Here is a 19599-nt window from a genome sequence, read left to right as displayed (position 1 = left end):
TAATACTATCATACTACTCACATATACTGCCTATACTACCGGTGAGAAATGAGTAGTATCCTGGCTAATCTGTACCGTTGGACTCTAAAAATAGATGGCTCATATTAATTTTGGACCACCGTAAAATTTCTCAATAAAAAAAGCATCTTTTGATAAGATAAATGTCATGTACGGATAATTAGATATATTTGCTAAAGTAGTTAATGATAGAGAACCATTACGGTGCATTATACTATTAGGAAGAGAACAGTAGTATGGATGAAATCACATCGTTGATTGGGGAGGTTAGGTTTGTAATTGTCCAATTTGTCTTAAAATTTACGGGGTCTACCACTGAAGGGCAGTTGTGTCTTTGTTCCAATCGAACCAAACAAGCCTTTTTTCCAATCGGACATCAGCCACTGCCAACAATCGAGTCGTCGGCCTTGAAGTTTGCTTGGTGCCATCTGCACCTAGGGCGGAGTGGCTGCATACGTGGTGGCCCTCCCTAGCACGGTCCTTTGGATCTAACCCGAAGACGTGCCATCGACGTGCACATCTGGCCTGCAGGCGTAGTCGACACGCAGGTCGATCCGGCGCCGTGTTGGTTGCCTTTGTGCGGCGGCGTGTCTAACACTTTTGTGTGGATCGCGACTTACGCGGCATCGGCGCCCAAATCTAGCCGGTAGCCGCCACCGTGCAGCCCGTGCTGACGCTGCCTTGGTGTCCCTGCAACCCGTAACGATGCCAATCACTTCTTTGTCACCCACCTTCGATGTGGATCCCGTCTTCGTCACCCACGTTCGATGCCTCCATCGGCAATCCACTGCCATATACTCGGCTATGCACAGGCACACATCGCCGCGACGTGGACGTTGGGCCTCCCTCGACAATACGTTGTGGTACGGAAGCAGGACCCATAGCGAACTTGTGCTGCCGTCCAACCCAGCTCCATCACCGGAATGTGGCGGCCATTGGCACATTTCGTCAGCAGAACGTCGTGGCGTGGCCATCAGCCAAGGAGGGTTGTTGTTGTGTTGGTATTTGTGAAGTTTAATCAAGCGATAATTAATTCATTTAGAGGGAGTAGTGATCCTGAATGCATTGTTCAAACACTTGTAGAAATACATACAAGAGGGTGAAAAAAGTAAAGAAAACTACTAAGGTTCTTAGAGATTTGATGTTGCCGCCTGGGTTCCCATTATTTATCATGTGGTTGTGACATTTTTTTTAAAAGGTGCTGAGCAACATGGATATGAAAGAGGACGCTACGCTAGAGGAAATCGAGGAATATAACTTTGTTGCAAATAAGACGTTTAGGAGCGAGGACAAATTCTATGTGTTCTATAATAATTATGCAAGAGAGAAAGGCTTTAGTGTTCGAAAGGACAGTGTGAGGAAAAGATCAGGTAGCAGTGAGGTGATATGGAGGAGATTCATCTGCTCATATGAAGGATTTAGGTCTGTGGACTACTTTGAAAGAACTGATCGACAAAGGCAGCCACGTGCACTCACCCAGTGTGGATGCCCTGCTAGCTCGATGTCCAGATGAGTGAAAAGGGTGACATCTAGTATGTTAAGGATTTTGTGGATGTCCATGATCATCCACTTGCAAAACATGAGCATGTATTTGTATTGTGGTCGCATCGTGGGCTTAATGATGCTTAGAAAGCCGAGGCAATTGCGTTGGGACTTGGTGGGCTTCAGCCATGTCAGATCATGGACGTCATGGAAAAGATTCATGGTGGTCCCGTGGAGACTAGATTTCTATTGCAGGACTTGTACAACTTTATTGCTAGGGAGAAGAAGGAAAAAGTTTAAGAAAACGATGCAGAATATGTCCTGAACTATATGCGAGCGAGGGAAAATGAGAATCCAGAGTTTTATTTCAAATACAGTACGGATGATGAAGACCGACTTCAAAATCTGTTCTGGCCAGATTCACAGTCCTAGATAGACTTTGGTGCCTTCGGTGATGTCATCGTATTCGACAGTACGTACCGCGTGAACCAGTACAACCTCCCCATTTGTCCCTTTTATAGGAGTTGATCATCATTTCAGTACAATATTGTTTGGTTGTGGTATCTTATCCGATGAGACTGTTTCCTCGTATGTTTGGCTGCTTGAAGCATTTTTGGAGGCGATGCGCCAGCAACATCCATGGTCATTGATCACAGATGGGGGCGTTGCGATGGAAAAAACAATTGAGATTGTTATGCCAGAGGCGGATCAGCGGTTGTGCAGTTGGCACATAGAATAGAACATGGTTAAACAACTTCGAGGTCGTAAGCTTAGGGAGTTCAGAAAGCTCATCTACCATCCTATGGAGGTTGATGAATTTGAGAGATGCTGGGTGGAGTACAAGGAAAAAACATAATATCACGGAAAAGAACATATGGATCTAGAGGATGTACGAACTAAAGAAGAAGTGGTCCGCGGCATACACGAAAGGGAGACATTTTTTCGGCATGCAGAGCAATCAACAGAGTGAAAGTCTAAACTCAAGGTTTCAGAATCATCTAGACCCAAAGATGTCCCTGATAGATTTAGTGGAGCATTATGAGTTTTGCATGTTAAGCATCCGCATGAATGAGGTTGAGCTTGATGCAAAAGCTTCAGTTTTCTGTCCCCTTCACTGATATAACTGCCGACCTGTTTGAGAAGAGGGTTGAGCGTATTTTCACACTGACGATGTTCCCGAAGGTGAGGGAGCAGGTTTGGAGACTCTCTAAATGGGAGGTTACAGAGGTGACGTGGAATAACTGATCTATAAGGTATGAAGTTGCATCAAAAGTTAAGAGTGAACGTCGGGTTCATGTGAAATGTATCTTTGAGGGTTCTTCGATGGCATTTGCACTGTAGCAGTAAAATACGAAGTGCGCTGGAGATGGACTTGCGCTTTAGAAAAAGGAAACCTAAGCAATTAATGGGCCAAATCGAGCCGTCCATGTCAGAGATAAGTCCACGTATAGGACAATCCACAGTTGTTCAGCTTTTTTTTCCTGGTCATTTAGTGCATGCCAACAAAAGAAAAGGCGCAAAAAAGACAAAACTTTTGTTCATATTTTTATCTCCTTAGTCAAGTTCTTCCTTTTTACAGTATTTTTATTGAGGACAAAAAGAGAGAGAAGGAAATCAGAAAATCCTCACCTCTGCGCCACCGTAGCCAGCATCCGTTCTGCTTCCGTGGTTATGCCTATTCGCGCTCTTCGTCTTTAGCCCAGGTGTTCGCGACAACGTCGGCTACAACTCCGGCACGACATGTCGGCGGCATGGTCCTGTCTAGCAAATGGGGAGCTCCGGCACAGGCACACGGCAGGTCGGTGACACGGGCCAACTTCAGGGGCGACGAACGGCTAGTCAGCAGCGTGGCCCCTCGATCCCCTCGACGCATCGCCATAGAGGCTTCGATCAGGACACCCTTGAAGCTATTCTCTACATCCCGATCTACTCTCCGCCCTACGCTGGTCACGGGTCTATTGAGATCATAGTCTATTTAGACTCGTTAGCTAAACGGGTTGTACCGTGTCAGTTTATGTATCATGACTTCAGCCCAGGCACCACTCACTTAAGACCAGGCCGTGCTATGCCGGCCTGCGGCACGGTAGGCCCGATGATCTTTTTTGGCCCGTGAGCTCGTGAAAAATTAAAAAAAAATCACAAAAACTTGTTTTTATCCGGAATCGAACACAGTTTTCTACTTAGGAGTCAAACACACTACTATTGCACCACATATTCTATATGTTATTAGATCTAAATAAATTATATAAGATATTAAAAAAAATAGAAATAGTTAAACAAGCCATGCTATGCCGGCCCGTCGTGCCGTGACTTCAGCCCAGAACGACCCAAGCCATCGTGATATGCTGATTCAATCCGTTAGCCATCGTGTCGTACCATGCCTGAGCCGAGCCTGGGCCAGGCCGAAATAGCCATACCTCGTGCCAGTTCATTTGACCCGGTCCACTTAACCACCTTTAAATTGGTGTGTGATGGTGGAACTGGAGCAAAACATGGAACCCAAGGGTCACATCGTTGCAGGCCTATGTTATGTGGATTTCAGTCCACCTCATTCACCTATTTACGAGTTTTATTTTTATTTTTATATTTTCTAACTTAAAAAATTAAATAAATAGCTTCCGGATGAAAAAATTTACAGAAATAGACGCCTACTGCTCTCTCAAATGGTTACAGCCCTTTCAAAGGGCGGTAAGGATGCCACGGTGGAAAGCACATGCTTTACCGCCCTCTCAAAAGGTGGTTATGCCTTGCAGCCAACTGAGAGGGCGGGTAAGGTACTATTTCCACAGTGAAATGTACTCAGTGCTTAATTTTCTCTTCTCATCTCCTTTGTTCAAAATAGTAGTATTTTGTTACTCTAAGAATCTTTAAAAAATTTGTACATGTTTCATAATCCATGTGCAACTATTTTAATTGGATTCACTTAAAAATCATGTGTATACTTTAAACTAAAATTCTCTAAAAGATGTTACTTTTATAACTTCTAAAAATTGTTAGGGCATCAAATAAATTCTCAAAAATCTAGAAAAATTCACTAATATTCTTCTTATATGATGGAATAATTTCTAAAATTATTTTCAGCCCTAGGTTTTTATATGTTTGAATTCAAATAGAGTTAAAAGTAGAATATCACATGAAATTATAAAAATACATATAAATGGAGCATTACAAAGGACCTCACTTTTTCACCATATAACCTAGGGCTAAAAATAATTTTAGAAATTATTCTATCATATAAGAAGAATATTAGTGAATTTTTCTAGATTTTTGAGAATTTATTTGATGCCCCTAATAAGTTCTAGAAGTTATAAAAGTACCTTTTTTTAGAGAATTTTATTTTAAATTATACACATGCTTTTTAAGTGAATATAATTAAAATGGGTTGAACATAGATTATGAAATATGTACAAAAAAATTTAAAATTTTTAGAGCAACAGAAGACCACTATTTTGAACAGAGTAGATGGGAAGAAAATTAAGCGCTAAGTACTGTTGACCGTGGGAACAGTACCCTACCCTGGCTACAAGGCCTAACCGCCCTGTGCTTACCACCGTGCCATACTTACCGCCCTTTGAAAGGGCTGCAACTCTTTGAGAGGACGGTAGGCATCTATTCATGTAAATTTTTTCGTTCAGAAGCTATTTATTTAATTTTTTAAGTTAGAAAATGTAAAAATAAAAAAACTCCCTATTTACATCCCAAGCAACCAGCCAAACGGCCTAGTGGAAGCCACCAACGAGGAGTTTTTTTTTTTTTTTTTTTACATTCTCTAACTTAAAAAATTAAATAATTAGATTTTGGATAAAAAATTTAAAAAATAGACGTCTACCGCCCTCTAAAAGTGCTAGCCCTTTGAGAGGGCGGTAAGAATATCAGAGTGGCAAGTACAGGTCTTACCGAGAGGGCGGTTAGGCTACTGTTCCCGCAGTGAGCGCAGTACTCAGCCGCTAAATTTTCTCTTTCTACCTCCTCTGTTTAAAACAGTGATCTTCTGTTACTCCAAAAATCTTAAAAATTTTTATACATGTTTCATAATCCATGTGCAACCTATTTTAATTAGATTCACCTAGAAATCATGTGTATAATTTAAACTAAAATTCTCTAAAAAAAGGGTACTTTTATAAATTCTAGAAATTATTAGGGCATCAAATAAATTCCCAAAAATATGGAAAATTTCACTAATATTCTTCTTATATGATGGACTAATTTCTAAAATTATTTTCAGCCCTAGGTTTGTATATGTTTGAATTCAAATAGAGTTAAAAGAAGAATATCACATGAAATTATAAAAATACATATAAATGGAGTATTAGAAAGGAACTCACTTTTTCACCATAAAATATAGGGTTGAAAATAATTTTTTTTAAAAACTCCATCATATAAGAATAATATTAGTAAATTTTTTCAGATTTTTGAGAATTTATTTGATGCCCTAACAATTTCTAGAAGTTATAAAAGTACATTTTTTTGAGAATTTTAGTTTAAATTTTACACATATTTTTTAGGTGAATCCAATTAAAATAGGTTGCACATGGATTATGAAACGTGAACAAAAAGTTTTAAGATTTTTGGAGCAACAGAATATCATTGTTTTGAATAGAGGAGATAGGAAGAGAAATTTTAGCGGTTGAGTACTGTTCACTATGGGAACAGTAGCGTAACTGCAATCTGAAAGGGCTGCATCCTTTTAGAGGGTGGTAGATGTCTATTTTTTAAATTTTTTTATCTAAATTTTTTTTATTTAATTTTTTAAGTTTGAAAAAGTAAAAAAAAAAAAACTCACCAACGAATGGGATGGATTTGCTGAAGCTACCAAAGTCAATTTTGCTCAGCCCAGCTTCGATTTCCTACTGTTGGACAATATTCATTCTATAGGCGGACGGAGCCCGAGCAGCGGCCCTGGCTCCACCTCTGTTGCCAATGCAAGCATGTTAGATCTTTACCGGAAGCTTACCAGCAAGAAAAATGCATCTGACTATCTAAGTAATTTAAAATTACATGGGTCCTTCCACAAATCATCGACAGATGTGCTTCTAGGCATAGATGCCAAGACGTGGCCTCAGCGAACTATTCACCGGCAATATGGGGTGTCTATAGGAGGAAAAGGGACTCCACTCATCCTCTTTAATAGTAATCAACCTCGGGATCCGTTCACCAGCAAGATTTTCACTCAACAACTGTTTGCTGGAGTGTCTTGCGGAACCACCCTTAATGCCGCACGGCGCTGGGTCCCGCCTCACGATCTTTACCCATTTTTATATCTATTAGTAATTAGGTCTGTTCATATGTGGATGTCAGCTAGAGTTGCGGGAGGTGGTTGAATTGTATGGCGTGTAGCGGGCTGGACAGGTGGGCGTGTGAGTTAGAGGAGAAACGTGGGAGCGGGACTTTTGAAAACGGAACACATGCGAGCAGAGTAATGATATGATATAGGTAATTTCTGCGAAGTTTAAAGATAATCTGTAAGATTAGAGACAGAATGTTCTGTCTGGTGCGAGAATCACTACATATTTTTAAGTAGTAGAGATACTTTATAAAATATATGAGTTGTAGCAGAACTGAACGATCTCCACCGTCCACCCGATTTGATCCAACGGTCATCGTGTAAAGATTCTCTCCGTTACTCCTTCCAAAAAATATATTTAATCTCATATTAATTGACTTCCATAGTTAGATATCTAATATTTATCTTCTGTACATTCTAAAAATACATTCAATCACTTATTATTTATTTTTCATATCTAAACATTCAATATTTATCTTCATACATTACTGTATCTTAAAATTGTTGCTAGTTTTGCAAAGAGGTTCGTCAGATGCTCGAGATTGTTGCTGACCATATATTTTTGAGGTATTATGGAGTGAATCTCTATTCTCTCCTTGGATTGTCAGGATCTTGTCCTGCTACTTTTCGTGCTTGTTCGAACAACATGTTTTTAGTACAATCAAAGAAACTTCAGACAAAATACAGAAATAGAAAGGATAAATAAAAGGCGAGAACAAAGAACGGGACATCCACGGCAAAAATACGATTTTATATAATATACGTGACCGTATTAACTAAAATGAACAACTATTTTCCGTATTTATGAATTTAGCACATGTATTCGGCGTACGGTGTACCGAAAACGAATTTTCAGAACACAGTGCACCAAAAAAGTCATTTTCAGCACACCGTGTGCCGAATACAGCAAAAAGCATATTTCGGCACACGGTGTGCCGAATACCGTATCGCATCTTACTTTACTTTTTCTTTTTCTTTTCATTTTTCCTTTTTACTTTTCCTTTTCGCTTTTTCACGCGGGGCCGCGTGAAAAAGCGAAAAGGGAAAGTAACCTGCGAGAAAAAGCGAAAAGAGAAAGTAAAAAGGAAAAATAAAAAAAAAGAAAAAGTAAAGCGCGATGCGACACGACGTGACACAAAAGCGTATTTCGGTGCCAAACGCTTTTTGCTGTATTCGGCACATGGTGTGTTGAAATTGACTTTTTCGGTGTACCGTGTTCCAAAAATTCGTTTTCGGCACACCATACGCCGAATACATGTGCTAAATTTATAAATACAGAAAATAGTTATTAATTTTAGTAAATACGATTATGTATATTGTACAAAATCGTATTTTTGCCCACCTACGAAGGATGGTCGCTGCACTACTACGCGAAGTGCACACATAACGCTCGCCAACCGTAGCAGGGCCGTGCACAGCGTGCCTGCGGACACACAAGGTACACGGCGGCAGTACTCGAGAAATTTCAGGCCGACGACCATCGCGCACGCCCATGCTCTGTGGCTGCAATGTGCTTTCCACGAGCACTTGGCACTTGCTGTGGACACGATGCGGCGTACTCGTCGATGGCGCAGAGGAAGAAACATCATGAAGACATCGTTAGCTAATGGTTCAGATGGTGAGAGCGTGCGGTGCGGAATGCACGAACGACGACGACGACCAAGATAGATCTTGCCTAGGTAGGATCCATGGCCATGGCCTGCTCACTGGCCGCCACATCGTCGACCCTCTGGCTGCACACAGCTCAACCTTGCCGCCAGCCACGTTGATGTCCACCCTTGCAGCCTCGCCGCCCTTGTGTCACCCAACCGGTGGAGTTACGAATCGATTACATCATGGATTCCACATCTGTTCACACCTCCATTTCATCCCGAAAGTAGTGAGTTAGATCATGCGATTTGTCATTAACTAGCAATTTATATTGTATATAGAGAGGCTTTTGCTTAGTGATTTTACACCAAACGACATAAATATGATTGCAATTATTGGGTTAAGGATTATGATTTGCTCATTCTCGGATATAATTATATACTTTCGGATATAAGATCGTAATTCACTACTCCTTAGATCTTTATTACATACTTGTTGAAATCATAATTGTGCAGGGGTTGAGTAAAGGTGAACTATTTTTTCATAGCTGATATTATCATGATTTTCTTTCCGTTTGTCTATAAAATTATATGATGAGTGATTGCAATACAAATAGATCTGCTTTGATCTATGGGTTAGATGAGATCCTAAGCTCCAACTATCAGGCTTCTACAGAGATTCATACCGACCAAAATTTGGCAGATAATTTCGTCTTTTTCACAAGAGAACACGTAACAAAAAGGCAAAATAGAACCACATCGCCATTGCCGCCACGCACCACCCGCCGCTCTCCCACATCGCGTCCTCCGCCCCGCTCCCCCCCCCCCCCGGATCTCTCCACCACACTCCGCCTCGCCGCAGCCATGGTCCCCCTCCGCTTCTCCCCCTCCACCCTCCCCCGCCTCCCTGCTCCGCGGCCGCCCCACCACGCCGCTATCGCCGCCACAGTCGCCGCGGCGGCGGCAGCAGCGGCCGCTGCCGCCAGCCTGACCCTCACCGCCAAGTCCGCCGGCCGGCCACTCCCGCATCCCGCGCCCTCCGCCCCTCTCTGGGCCTCCCTCTCCCTGGCTAGCGGCGCCGCCGCCGGCTCCGTCGAGCCCCGCACCGGCGCGGCATTCCCCGCCGAGGCCGCCGGCGGGCGCCGCCTCCTCGGCGTCGGCCTCCGGAAGACCAGCGTCCTCGGGCTCAAGTCCATCGACGTCTACGCATTCGGTAATCCGCTAAAAATCGCATCTTTGATCCCTCCATACGAAGAAAACTGCAAGAAAAAAAGGAATTTTGAAATGTTGCTTTACTTGTGTAGGTGTGTATGCGGATGGCAACGATTTGAAACAGCAGCTAAAGGAGAAGTACCACAAGTTCTCTGTCTCTGAATTGAAGGAAAATTCTGAGCTGATCAATGATGCGTTGGAGCGCGACATACGGATGGCTGTCAGGCTGCAGATTGTTTATGGGAGGCTAAGCATTCGCTCGGTTCGCAGTGCATTTGAGAAGAGTGTGGGAAGCAGGCTTCAGAAGTTTGGTGGACAGGACAACAAAGAATTACTTCAAAGGTAACTCTAATTCTGGTTCTTTCAGTTAAGTCTTTGTGGGACAAATGCAGATACCAACCTGAGACCTGTCTGTTGATGAGCTTGCTAATGATGCTTTCTTTAACCCACACTTGATTATTTTGCTTCCCATAATATTGTTTAGTGTCAAGATTGTCAAGTTTGTGCTAGGCTTAACTGAATTCAGTTTCATATTGGATCAAGAAAGAAGTTAGGACTCACATCATATGCATCTTCGTAAATCTTGATGAGTTGTTTGGAGCACAGGAATTGTGTAGGAATTGGTACAGTTCCTTCAAAATTCCTATCGAATTCATCCAGTCCAAACAGGACTTTTTATTTATATGTCATGTGTAAGGTTGTTAATTAGTTTGTTGACTCCTTAGTGGCGCTTCTTATGCTGTGTTTGACATTTGAGCTAATTGACGATGGAGCACTGATTATCAATTTTTTCATGCCAATGGCACTTTTAATGTTGCCTGTAATAGAATTCAGGATAGTGTGGGTTGTGAGCACTTTACTGTAACCTTTAGTGTTGATACTTTACAATCCCCAGTGTGAATTTGAGTTTTTTAGATACCACAACTGGAGTTTTTATCAAATTTATGAAGTTTACTCTGACATGAATTCCTTATTCTGGTTGAAAAACTAAGGAACTTCTATTCCCACATGACACAACTAATAATAGCTTTTATTCACTCTACTAATTTAGTCCTGAAATACTCATTGTTGTAACTTAAGTGTGCCAGTGTCACTTTAGGAAAATAGTGCTATTATTTTTGCTTTGTTGTATCATATATTCAAATGTTATCATAAGCTATGTGCAGCAAATTTATACCTTGATTTTTTGCAGTTTTGTTTCACTTTTCAAGGATGAATACAAATTACCGAAGGGGTCTGTGATTGAGCTTTCAAGGGAATCAAGCAATGTGCTTAAAATAAGTAGTAAGTCCATTTTTCTTAGTTTCCCTTTTTCTTTTCTTCATTTCAGAATCAAGATGTAGGATTTAATTTGATGGAAGGAATGATTTAATACACATTTGTTGTTTTTTCTAAATGTTTGAAGGGGTATGTAAAGGGAGCATCTGATTGATATTTTGTTCCAAACCATTTAACTTTTCAACTGCCCAATCTAATCAGAAATCATTGAATCAGCTACCGAAATGCTTCACCTCCTCTATCCCCTTTACATGCTTACCACTCTCTTTCTCAAACAAGTGAGAACTCCCACTGCCACTAGCGCCCCACCGCCCCCACTGTGCCTTTGCTCCGGTCATGGCCACCATCCACCATTAGGGATGGCAACAGGTATAATACATGCGGGTAAAAGCTATACAAACCTGTACTGCCCGATCTAATAAAAAATCATTGAATCAGCTACCGAAATGCTTCACCTCCTCTATCCCCTTTAAATGCTTACCACTCTCTTTCTCAAACAAGTGAGAACTCCCACTGCCACTAGCGCCCCACCGCCCCCATTGTGCCTTTGCTCCGGTCATGGCCACCATCCACCATTAGGGATGGCAGCAGGTATAATACATGCGGGTAAAAGCTATACAAACCTGTACCTATGAGCTAATTCTCAAACCCGCGCCCGCACACATTACCCGCCACGGGTAATAATTGGCACCCGCGGCCACCGCCTGTGGGCATTGCATACACACGAGCACACCCGCAGCCAACGTAGTGGGGCGGATAGGGGCGGTAGGCACAGGTTCCAGTTTATATACCACCAAATGATTTGGGTCCACATGTTAGATGCTTGGAGAGCGGGTACATGGGCGAAATGGGCACGGATACGACTATTTCATGCCCGTTTCTCTCTACCTATTGGGTTTAATATCGAACATGCACCCAGAACCACGGATAGAGTACATCCCAAACCCGCACCCATTAGGGTTTTACCCATGGGCATGCAGGTAAAATGTGCCCATTGCCATCCCTATCCACCATGCCACCACCCCCTCCCATGGCAGCCTCCGGCACTGCCCCTCCTCCTGCCCGGACCACCCACCTCCTCCTCGGTCCCAGGTGTTACCTCACTAGTCGTTGTTGCTTCTAGCCTCTCTGTTCATTGCATTGCCATTCTATTTGCTAATAGTTGCACATATTTCTCCAGAAAAATGGTAATTACTAACATCAAACTTAGTCTGCTAAAGCTCGACAAATTACATTCGTTTATGAGTCAAATAGTCACAATTGTTCATTCTTAGAAGATATATCCCTTGTGTAATGACTTTTCTTCACAATGATACATTCATGTATTTTTCTATGCCAATCTATGTGAATTGTTTATGAGTTTATAACATTAACTAAATTGGTGCTTAACGCTCATGATTAACAAACTCTCTTCTCTATGTGTGTAGTTGAAGGCGAAGAAGTGGGGAGCATCCAGAGCAATCTCTTGTGCCGGTCTATTTTGGATCTCTATGTTGGAGACGACCCATTTGACAAAAATGCAAAAGATAGCATCCAAGAAAATATAGCTAGCCTTCTTAAAAGTTAAAAGGGATGTTAAATGGTACTGAGAACTTTCATGGATCTTAACATTCTAGTTCCAATGGCATTCATACGTTCGTTTAAATCTGTGCCCACTGTTCTTTCCTATTTGCTTCTACTTCTGGACTTACTGCCTTTCAATCAGAAAGAATAAAAATATGGCAGACATAAAATTTCCATCTTGAATGACAATTTGGTGATTAACCGGTGAAATTACCTAACTGAAGTTGTCATTCACATACCATGAGTGCAGAAATTGAGAAACTTCTGGAAGATCCAGATACCCCCAAAATTCAGTGTCCGGTTGAATGTAGTTGGTTGGATTACTGATGCTTACATTCTTATAAGCAGCATACAGTCTGAAAACAGTTGCTTGTTGCTGCATTTTGCTGACGGATGGTCACATTTTCTGATGGTACCTATGTTATTCTCTGCTTAAATTGTGCAATAATGCTTGCTTTGATTCCATTGTAAACCTGGTCCCATTTCTAGAGCTGCAGACTCGTTCTGCTCAGTGCTTGCTCTCGGCTCCGTTGACCACCTGGTAATGGGATCAATGAAAACTTTCATCTGCCAATTTATTATTGTCCGAGCACCGCAAGTCTACAACCACGGATGACATGCTGCTAAGGTAGCAGGAGTGTACGGTTTTCTCTGAACTCTGAAGCCTGAAGCTCACCATGCTTCGCCTGAAGGTAACTTGCTCTACGCAACTAGATTTCTTATGGTTAACGCGTGTGATGCCTGATGCGGATATGCTTTTTTTTTTCTTTTTTTGGAGATGATGTGGATATGTTTTTGGTGACACGGTTAACCAGCACGTCAGGCTGGGCAAGCTGGAGCCGGCAAGCTGGTCGATTCCTTTGCATCCAAGGAGGTGGCAACCCCGCCAGCGAAGGAACACGTCGCCTTCCCCCGCCTCGTCGGCTCATCGGTTTGTCGCGTGGTTTTTGTCGTTCCTCGCGTGCACGAAATCTCCCCTCCGTTGCTTTCCCCAGCCTGAGGATCAACCGGCAACTGACAAACGCCGTTTCCTCTGTACAAATTACCAATCGGCACCGTGTGTTTTCTAATTCTGCTCTACTTTTTTTTTGATGATTTCTGCTCTTAATGGCATCTAGTTTGCATTTCTTTTTTGGACGAAAGGATCTTCCTTGCTTTTGTAGTCTACTTTGCATTTCTTTTTAGGAAGGGTCGGTGAAAGCCTGAACTGTTGCTAGATGTGTTTTTTAATGGCAAACCTTTGCATAATCCATATTACTGGAATATGGCTATTCGATTAAGTTTTTCTTTGCAAGGAAAACATAGCCATGCTTATAATCGCAAAAAATATATATAACATTGACTCGATCAAATATTAGTTCAATTTTGTGGTGAGAATATAGGCCTGTGGATAATTTCACGTCATTACCTAAGATAAAAGGTTTGCATACATTTTTTTTTACCCAACACATGGCTGGGACTTATAAATTACTCAAAAACCAAAAGGACAACCAACCAACTTTCGATGTAACAAGCATTTGTCTCTTGAGAAAAGGAAAGGTTCGCTTCAGGAATTAATTTCCCAAAATCTACTAAAAATGTCAGGTTCCTATATAGCACATTTTGTTTAAAAAAATATCTCAAATTTACCCTCATAACTCCATCGCCAAATTAAGGATCAGGTAATCAGGTTACTTCAGTTACCTGACTAATTAAAACCCTGGAAGCCGGGTCACGTACCCGCATAAGAAACCGAAGTTGTTCTCTCCTCGCTTTTTCCCTCTTGCGCTAGCGAAAAAGCAAATCTTTTCAGGTGAAAGGAGCGATTCCTCGGTGCCCCGCGACTCGCTGAGCTCGTGCACCCCTCTTGGAGAAGAGGCGTTTCTGCTTCAAACGAGAAGCAATCTCGCGCCTTTTATTTTTGTTCTCAGTTTATATAGCGGCGGCAGGCGAGGCGCTGCTCAGATCTACTCGACAGAGGGGGAGGCACCGGAGCTGCAAGATGGGGCCAACCGCCTCCGGCGAGGACCAGGCCATGTCCGGTGAGTGAGTCGTTTGCTGGCTTTGGGAAGGAATCGCGTTGTTTGGTCGGTCTACTGTTCTTGTCGATGGATAGATGATTGCCTAGTTTAGTTATTGGGCTTACAATCGTTCGGCACTTTAGGTATTTGAGCATTTGCGGCGGTGTTCTTTCAAGATTTCTTTGGCTTAGGCGTGGAACTATGGAAATCGTTGTCGTGGCTCTAGCTTCTCGCATGCGGCGAGAAACTGCGAATGCGTGTCATGGAGGTTTCCATGGAAAGTTGGGAATCTTTCTCGTTTTCTTTGACATCGGAGTTGCGATATGCTATCGCCTTTTTGCGACGACTCTTTGTTTTTTTTTTCTTGGTCACGATTGAAAACACCGATCCAATCGTTCTTTGGTGTAGCTAAATTGCATGCCTGGCTTTTGTTAATTTTATCTTTGGCTTATGATTCATTCAAGCATTGCACCATTTAGAGGCTTAGAGCACCTTTTGGAGGCTTCAACTTGAGTTTTTTCACTTGGTCTTAAAGTTAGATTTTAAATTCATTTTTGGGCGGATGGCGTTTGAGAGAATTGATCACTTGATGATATCTTCCGATTGATTTTTACTTAGAAAGATTGGCATTTAAGAGCGGTAATTTTTCAATATATGTGCAGTAAACTTCTTATTATATAAAATTTTATGCTGTGGGGAACTCCCCCACAGTCCTTCCGTAAAAAAAAAGAGTGGTAATTTTGCTAATTCTTTTAACTTTCTATGCTTTGTCCTTGTGGTTTGTGATTTCCAAATGCAACTTGGACAGAATAGAAATGTCACTGGCCCCAAAGCCTCCTTTCGAAGGAAGGTAGCTGGTCATTTGTAAATACCTCTCTGGTTTTTTATTTTTTGCAAGATGTCACTCGAATCACAGTTTTAATGGTATTTTGTAATTTTCTAGTGGCAAGCTTACAATAACACCAGAGTAGTGGTTTCTTTGCAATTATCTTTTTTTATGTGCAGCAGAACTTGGAAAATTACGATAGTTTAAAGTGTGATATATAGAAGGCAACAAATTAGGAGCTTGCTTTCGATTCTCCATACAACCTGCACTATATGATTAGATGAAACCAAAATTTTCCAAACACTCTTGTCAACCGAATGAAATAAAACGGCAATGTATTCCATGCTCTAACAGATGTACCTTATATTTCAGAGCTCCGTGAAAAACATCGTGTGGACCTGGAGAGACTAACACTGACATCACGGCCATTCAAGACATTGGAATTCTTTGTGTTAGCCATTGCTCAGAGTTTGGGAAGAACATGTTCCTGTGTTCTGAAAAAAGGTGCTCGGTTGAAAATTGTGGTTCTTTTGGTTGTTTCTACCTGGGTTCTGCTCTTGTTCACTGATGGTCCACATGAAAGGGTATCATCTTCTTTCAAAGTTATTACAACATTTGTGTTTCACAAGATTTAGAACAGTTTGAGCGATGTAGATGTTAGGCCCCTAGATATTGAATTGTGCTATGAGGCGTGAGCATATAACTTGACAGAAAGTTATGCCTTTTTTACATTCTGTGGATATACATATTGGAAACTGAATGATGAGCCAAATTCTGCTGTCTACTCTACTGTTAGGTTGGTATCTTTAGTGCTGGCCTGAGGCTATCTGCCATTTGGCAAATATGCTTGCGTATTGCTCAAGAGTCAAGAGAATCTCATCTCTATTGCTATAGCTTGTTCACATTAGTTGATAATTTGCTTCCGATATCTCCCATTGTATGTGCATGCTTGCTCGTGTAGTAGACTAGTAGTGTATGTCGTCTCTTTTGCATCTCGGATAAACATGGTATCTTGTCATGGATGCAGCATGTCCAGGAGCTGCTTTGGTATGTCAAATTTGGATTATGGTGGGTCGTACTAGGGGTCACTTCATCCATTGGATTAGGTAAGTATAAATAGTTTTCAGCTTAGTGAAATTGTGCAATTAGGAGTTAATTAGTTGATTAAAATATAACAAGAATTTCAATTTACATTGTTTCATATTACAATGATTATTTTTGCAGGTTCTGGTTTGCACACTTTCGTATTATATTTAGGTCCCCATATTGCCCTTTTTACCATCAAAGCGGTTCAGTGTGGTAGGGTTGATTTAAAAAGTGCTCCTTATGACACTATTCTCCTTAAAAGGAGGCCATCATGGTTAGAGAAAGACTGTCTGGAGTTTGGACCCCCGATACATCAGGCAACAATTCCATTCAGCACAATACTGCAAGAAGTTTATCTCGAAGCTGTTCTTTGGGGCCTTGGAACTGCACTTGGAGAGCTTCCTCCATATTTTCTGTCAAGAGCAGGTTTCATTCATACTGCTATGCACCTAGCAACTATAGCATAATTTAGTTAATCACCTCTGTTTTCTTTTACTTGTCCAATTGATCCACCTCTTCCACATTGAATCATCTGTTGTCAAAAGGGCTAGTTAAATTCTGCCATTTGCCTCTTTACATGATACCACCTTTCGCTGAAATATACTTATGCTAGAATTCCTTGGCAGAGTACCAAACTAAAATTATGCGTACTTCTTAATATTCTGCTGAGAAGTTCTGTCACTAAAGAATCAAATGTAAGACTGGAATATGCAAGACAGAAAGAGGATGTAATATTTTTCATTAAATACCTGGTTTTTTCCCTTGTCTATTAGTTTTGTTGAAATAATTAATGATGTCTTCCTATGATTATAGATGAAAGGGTTAGCCATCTTATTAGCTTATATGAAAGGCTAAGCCTTCCACTAAGAAGTGGAAACCAGTTAAGTCTCATCGGGCTTATAGGTATAAAAGGGCTAAGAAGCATGTATCTATCTAAACAGTTTTGTAAATTTCTTGCTGGCTGGGTTAAAGATTATGCCATTGGTTGGAAACCATCAAATCAAGTGATGCACTCAGCATAATTTTGTTAAAATTACTCTATGTTGCTGACTCCTTTTATTGTAAATGAACCACAGCTAGCATGTCAGGCCGCAAAATAGATGAGTTAGAAGAATTGGATGCTTCCATTTCAGAAGGCTTTCTATCGTCAACTTTACATCAGGCCAAAAGCTGGCTCATGTCTCATTCACAGCATCTAAACTTCACTACAATCTTGCTACTTGCTTCGGTTAGTATCTTCCTGTCGACAATTCACATTTGTTTTTTGAGTCATATTTAGTATATTATCCTTTTTTTTCAGTTGCCGACTTGCCTCGTAGCACCTTGACAGTTTGGGCTGTTAGGGGAAGGCCATTTAAAATTGTCGAGAAACTCATGTTCACATTTAGCTGAGAGTTGCTATAGAAAGAGTACATTTCAAAATATAGCCATGGCATGACTTATTGTTAAATATGAAAAATTTAGAAATCTCTTAAATTTACTGGTCATAATCTTTGCAGTAGTTCTTCACTATATTGGCATCCTATTCCTTTTTTCTGAAATATGACATGGAGAAACTCTATAACTCTTTATTCTGTCAGGTGCCAAACCCTCTGTTTGATCTTGCTGGTATCTTGTGTGGACAATTTAACATCCCTTTCTGGAAGTTTTTTCTAGCAACTTTGATTGGAAAGGCTATTGTTAAAGTTTGCATCCAGGTTTGCTACTTTCAAATTTCTTGGTACAACTCCTATATAGTATTCTGTTGTGAACTGTAATCATAGTCTCATACAGATTTCGTCTCATCTTTGTTAAGCCAACTAACCATAATTTACAAATTACTTCTGTAGACAACATTGGTGATTACTCTCTGCAATAACCAACTTCTTGATTTGGTGGAGAAAAGGCTTATATGGGCATTTGGCTATGTTCCTGGAGTGGCATCCGTCCTACCTTTTTTAGTTGCCAAGTTGAAGACAGCCAAGAATAAGTTTTTATCAGCTCATGTTGCTGCATCAGCTTCTGTTGCTGTGAAGGTACGAATTTTACTCAACTCTGGCAACTACGAAGATCCAAATTTTGATGCAGCCATCAGCTTCACTTGCTCCAGTCTTTAAAGTGATCTGACCATAATAGTTGGGGCTGTAGCCAGTAGTTATATTTCGATATTTTATCGCTGGCCATGTAAATACATAGCATGACATATCACACTATGGAAAGGTACACAGTAAGTGGTTATAAAATGATACTGATGAGGGCTCAAAGAAAAACAAAATGATACTGATAATGATAAGGCATCTAACACTTAAGCCTCTCTGATTTTCTCTGCATATTTTACTAGCTTGTTGTCCTCTTCTTGGTTGTTCTTAATCAATTGTTTATAAATGTTCAAATTGTTTTATCCATGTTTAGGGAAAGAAATGGAACCTATCATTCTCCTTGATCTGGAATACTGTGGTGTGGCTCATGGTTATAAACTTCATTATTCAGATAGTTACTTCTACAGCACAGGGTTATGTCAGGACACAACAAGAGCTAGAGATCTGTAAGAAGTTGTCAGAAAACAAACGTTCTGCTTCTGAACCTTCTGTTGGTGTATCGAAATGATTCAGCTCGGGTATTCAATCTGATTTCTCCAATTATGTGTATACATATATCAGGTTCAGAGAGGGAACTTACATGAAGATTATGTGTATACATATATGGGTAACTGATTTGAGAAATTCGAAGCATGGTCATCAACAGTGTGCTGCTACTATTCGTCAGGAAAGAACAATATTGATACATTGCAACATAACCATCCCATTGAGCCATCAGCGCAAGATTAAGACTCGCCTGCATTATTGTGGAGCACTACTTATTGCTCTATTTCATTAAAAAAAAAACGAAAAGTGAAAAGCTTGCTTAGTGCTGAAAATGTAATGCCGCACCAGCTACAATTGCGGGCTTTGTACATAGCAACCAGGATATTAGAAAAAGAAAAATAAATATCTCAATTTTACAAGTTATGCCTCCTATCTTCCTAGCTGATTTTGTCTCTGCATTGGCAATGATCTCTTGTCGAGATCGGTCCTTTCTACGCGATTGATTGCGACGCGACGAGATTTCTGTTCCTGTCAATGCACACACACCCGATGCCAGGTGGGTTAATGGAGAAAGTTGCATCTTTATCAACTCTTTTTTCTGTGATGTTGTTGGCAACTTGCCATTGCTTGCATGCACTAGACCCCAGCTTCTGACGCAACATCACTATGAAGGCATTATTGGTGTCCTTTCCCGTGG

General features: G+C 41.1%; 2 protein-coding genes across 2 annotated transcripts; both read left to right on the top strand.

The window, feature by feature from the left end:
- Positions 1–9176: 9176 nt before the first annotated feature.
- Positions 9177–12644, top strand: LOC133890749 (fatty-acid-binding protein 1-like). Its single transcript, XM_062331271.1, has 4 exons — positions 9177–9586; positions 9678–9927; positions 10778–10869; positions 12291–12644. The coding sequence occupies exons 1-4, from the start codon at positions 9238–9240 to the stop codon at positions 12428–12430; spliced, it is 831 nt and encodes a 276-aa protein (XP_062187255.1). The 5' UTR covers positions 9177–9237; the 3' UTR covers positions 12431–12644.
- A 1345-nt stretch (positions 12645–13989) lies between these two features.
- On the top strand, positions 13990–19325 carry LOC133890748 (vacuole membrane protein KMS1-like). The gene is made up of 8 exons (XM_062331270.1): positions 13990–14447; positions 15625–15836; positions 16280–16358; positions 16477–16764; positions 17415–17566; positions 17919–18035; positions 18168–18353; positions 18730–19325. The coding sequence occupies exons 1-8, from the start codon at positions 14408–14410 to the stop codon at positions 18922–18924; spliced, it is 1269 nt and encodes a 422-aa protein (XP_062187254.1). The 5' UTR covers positions 13990–14407; the 3' UTR covers positions 18925–19325.
- Positions 19326–19599: the final 274 nt, after the last annotated feature.

The sequence above is a fragment of the Phragmites australis genome, chromosome 14 (assembly GCF_958298935.1).
Source record: "Phragmites australis chromosome 14, lpPhrAust1.1, whole genome shotgun sequence".
Classification (NCBI taxonomy): Eukaryota; Viridiplantae; Streptophyta; class Magnoliopsida; order Poales; family Poaceae; genus Phragmites; species Phragmites australis.
Note: the sequence above shows the minus strand (reverse complement) of the source record. Positions and strands in the feature narration are given on the sequence as shown.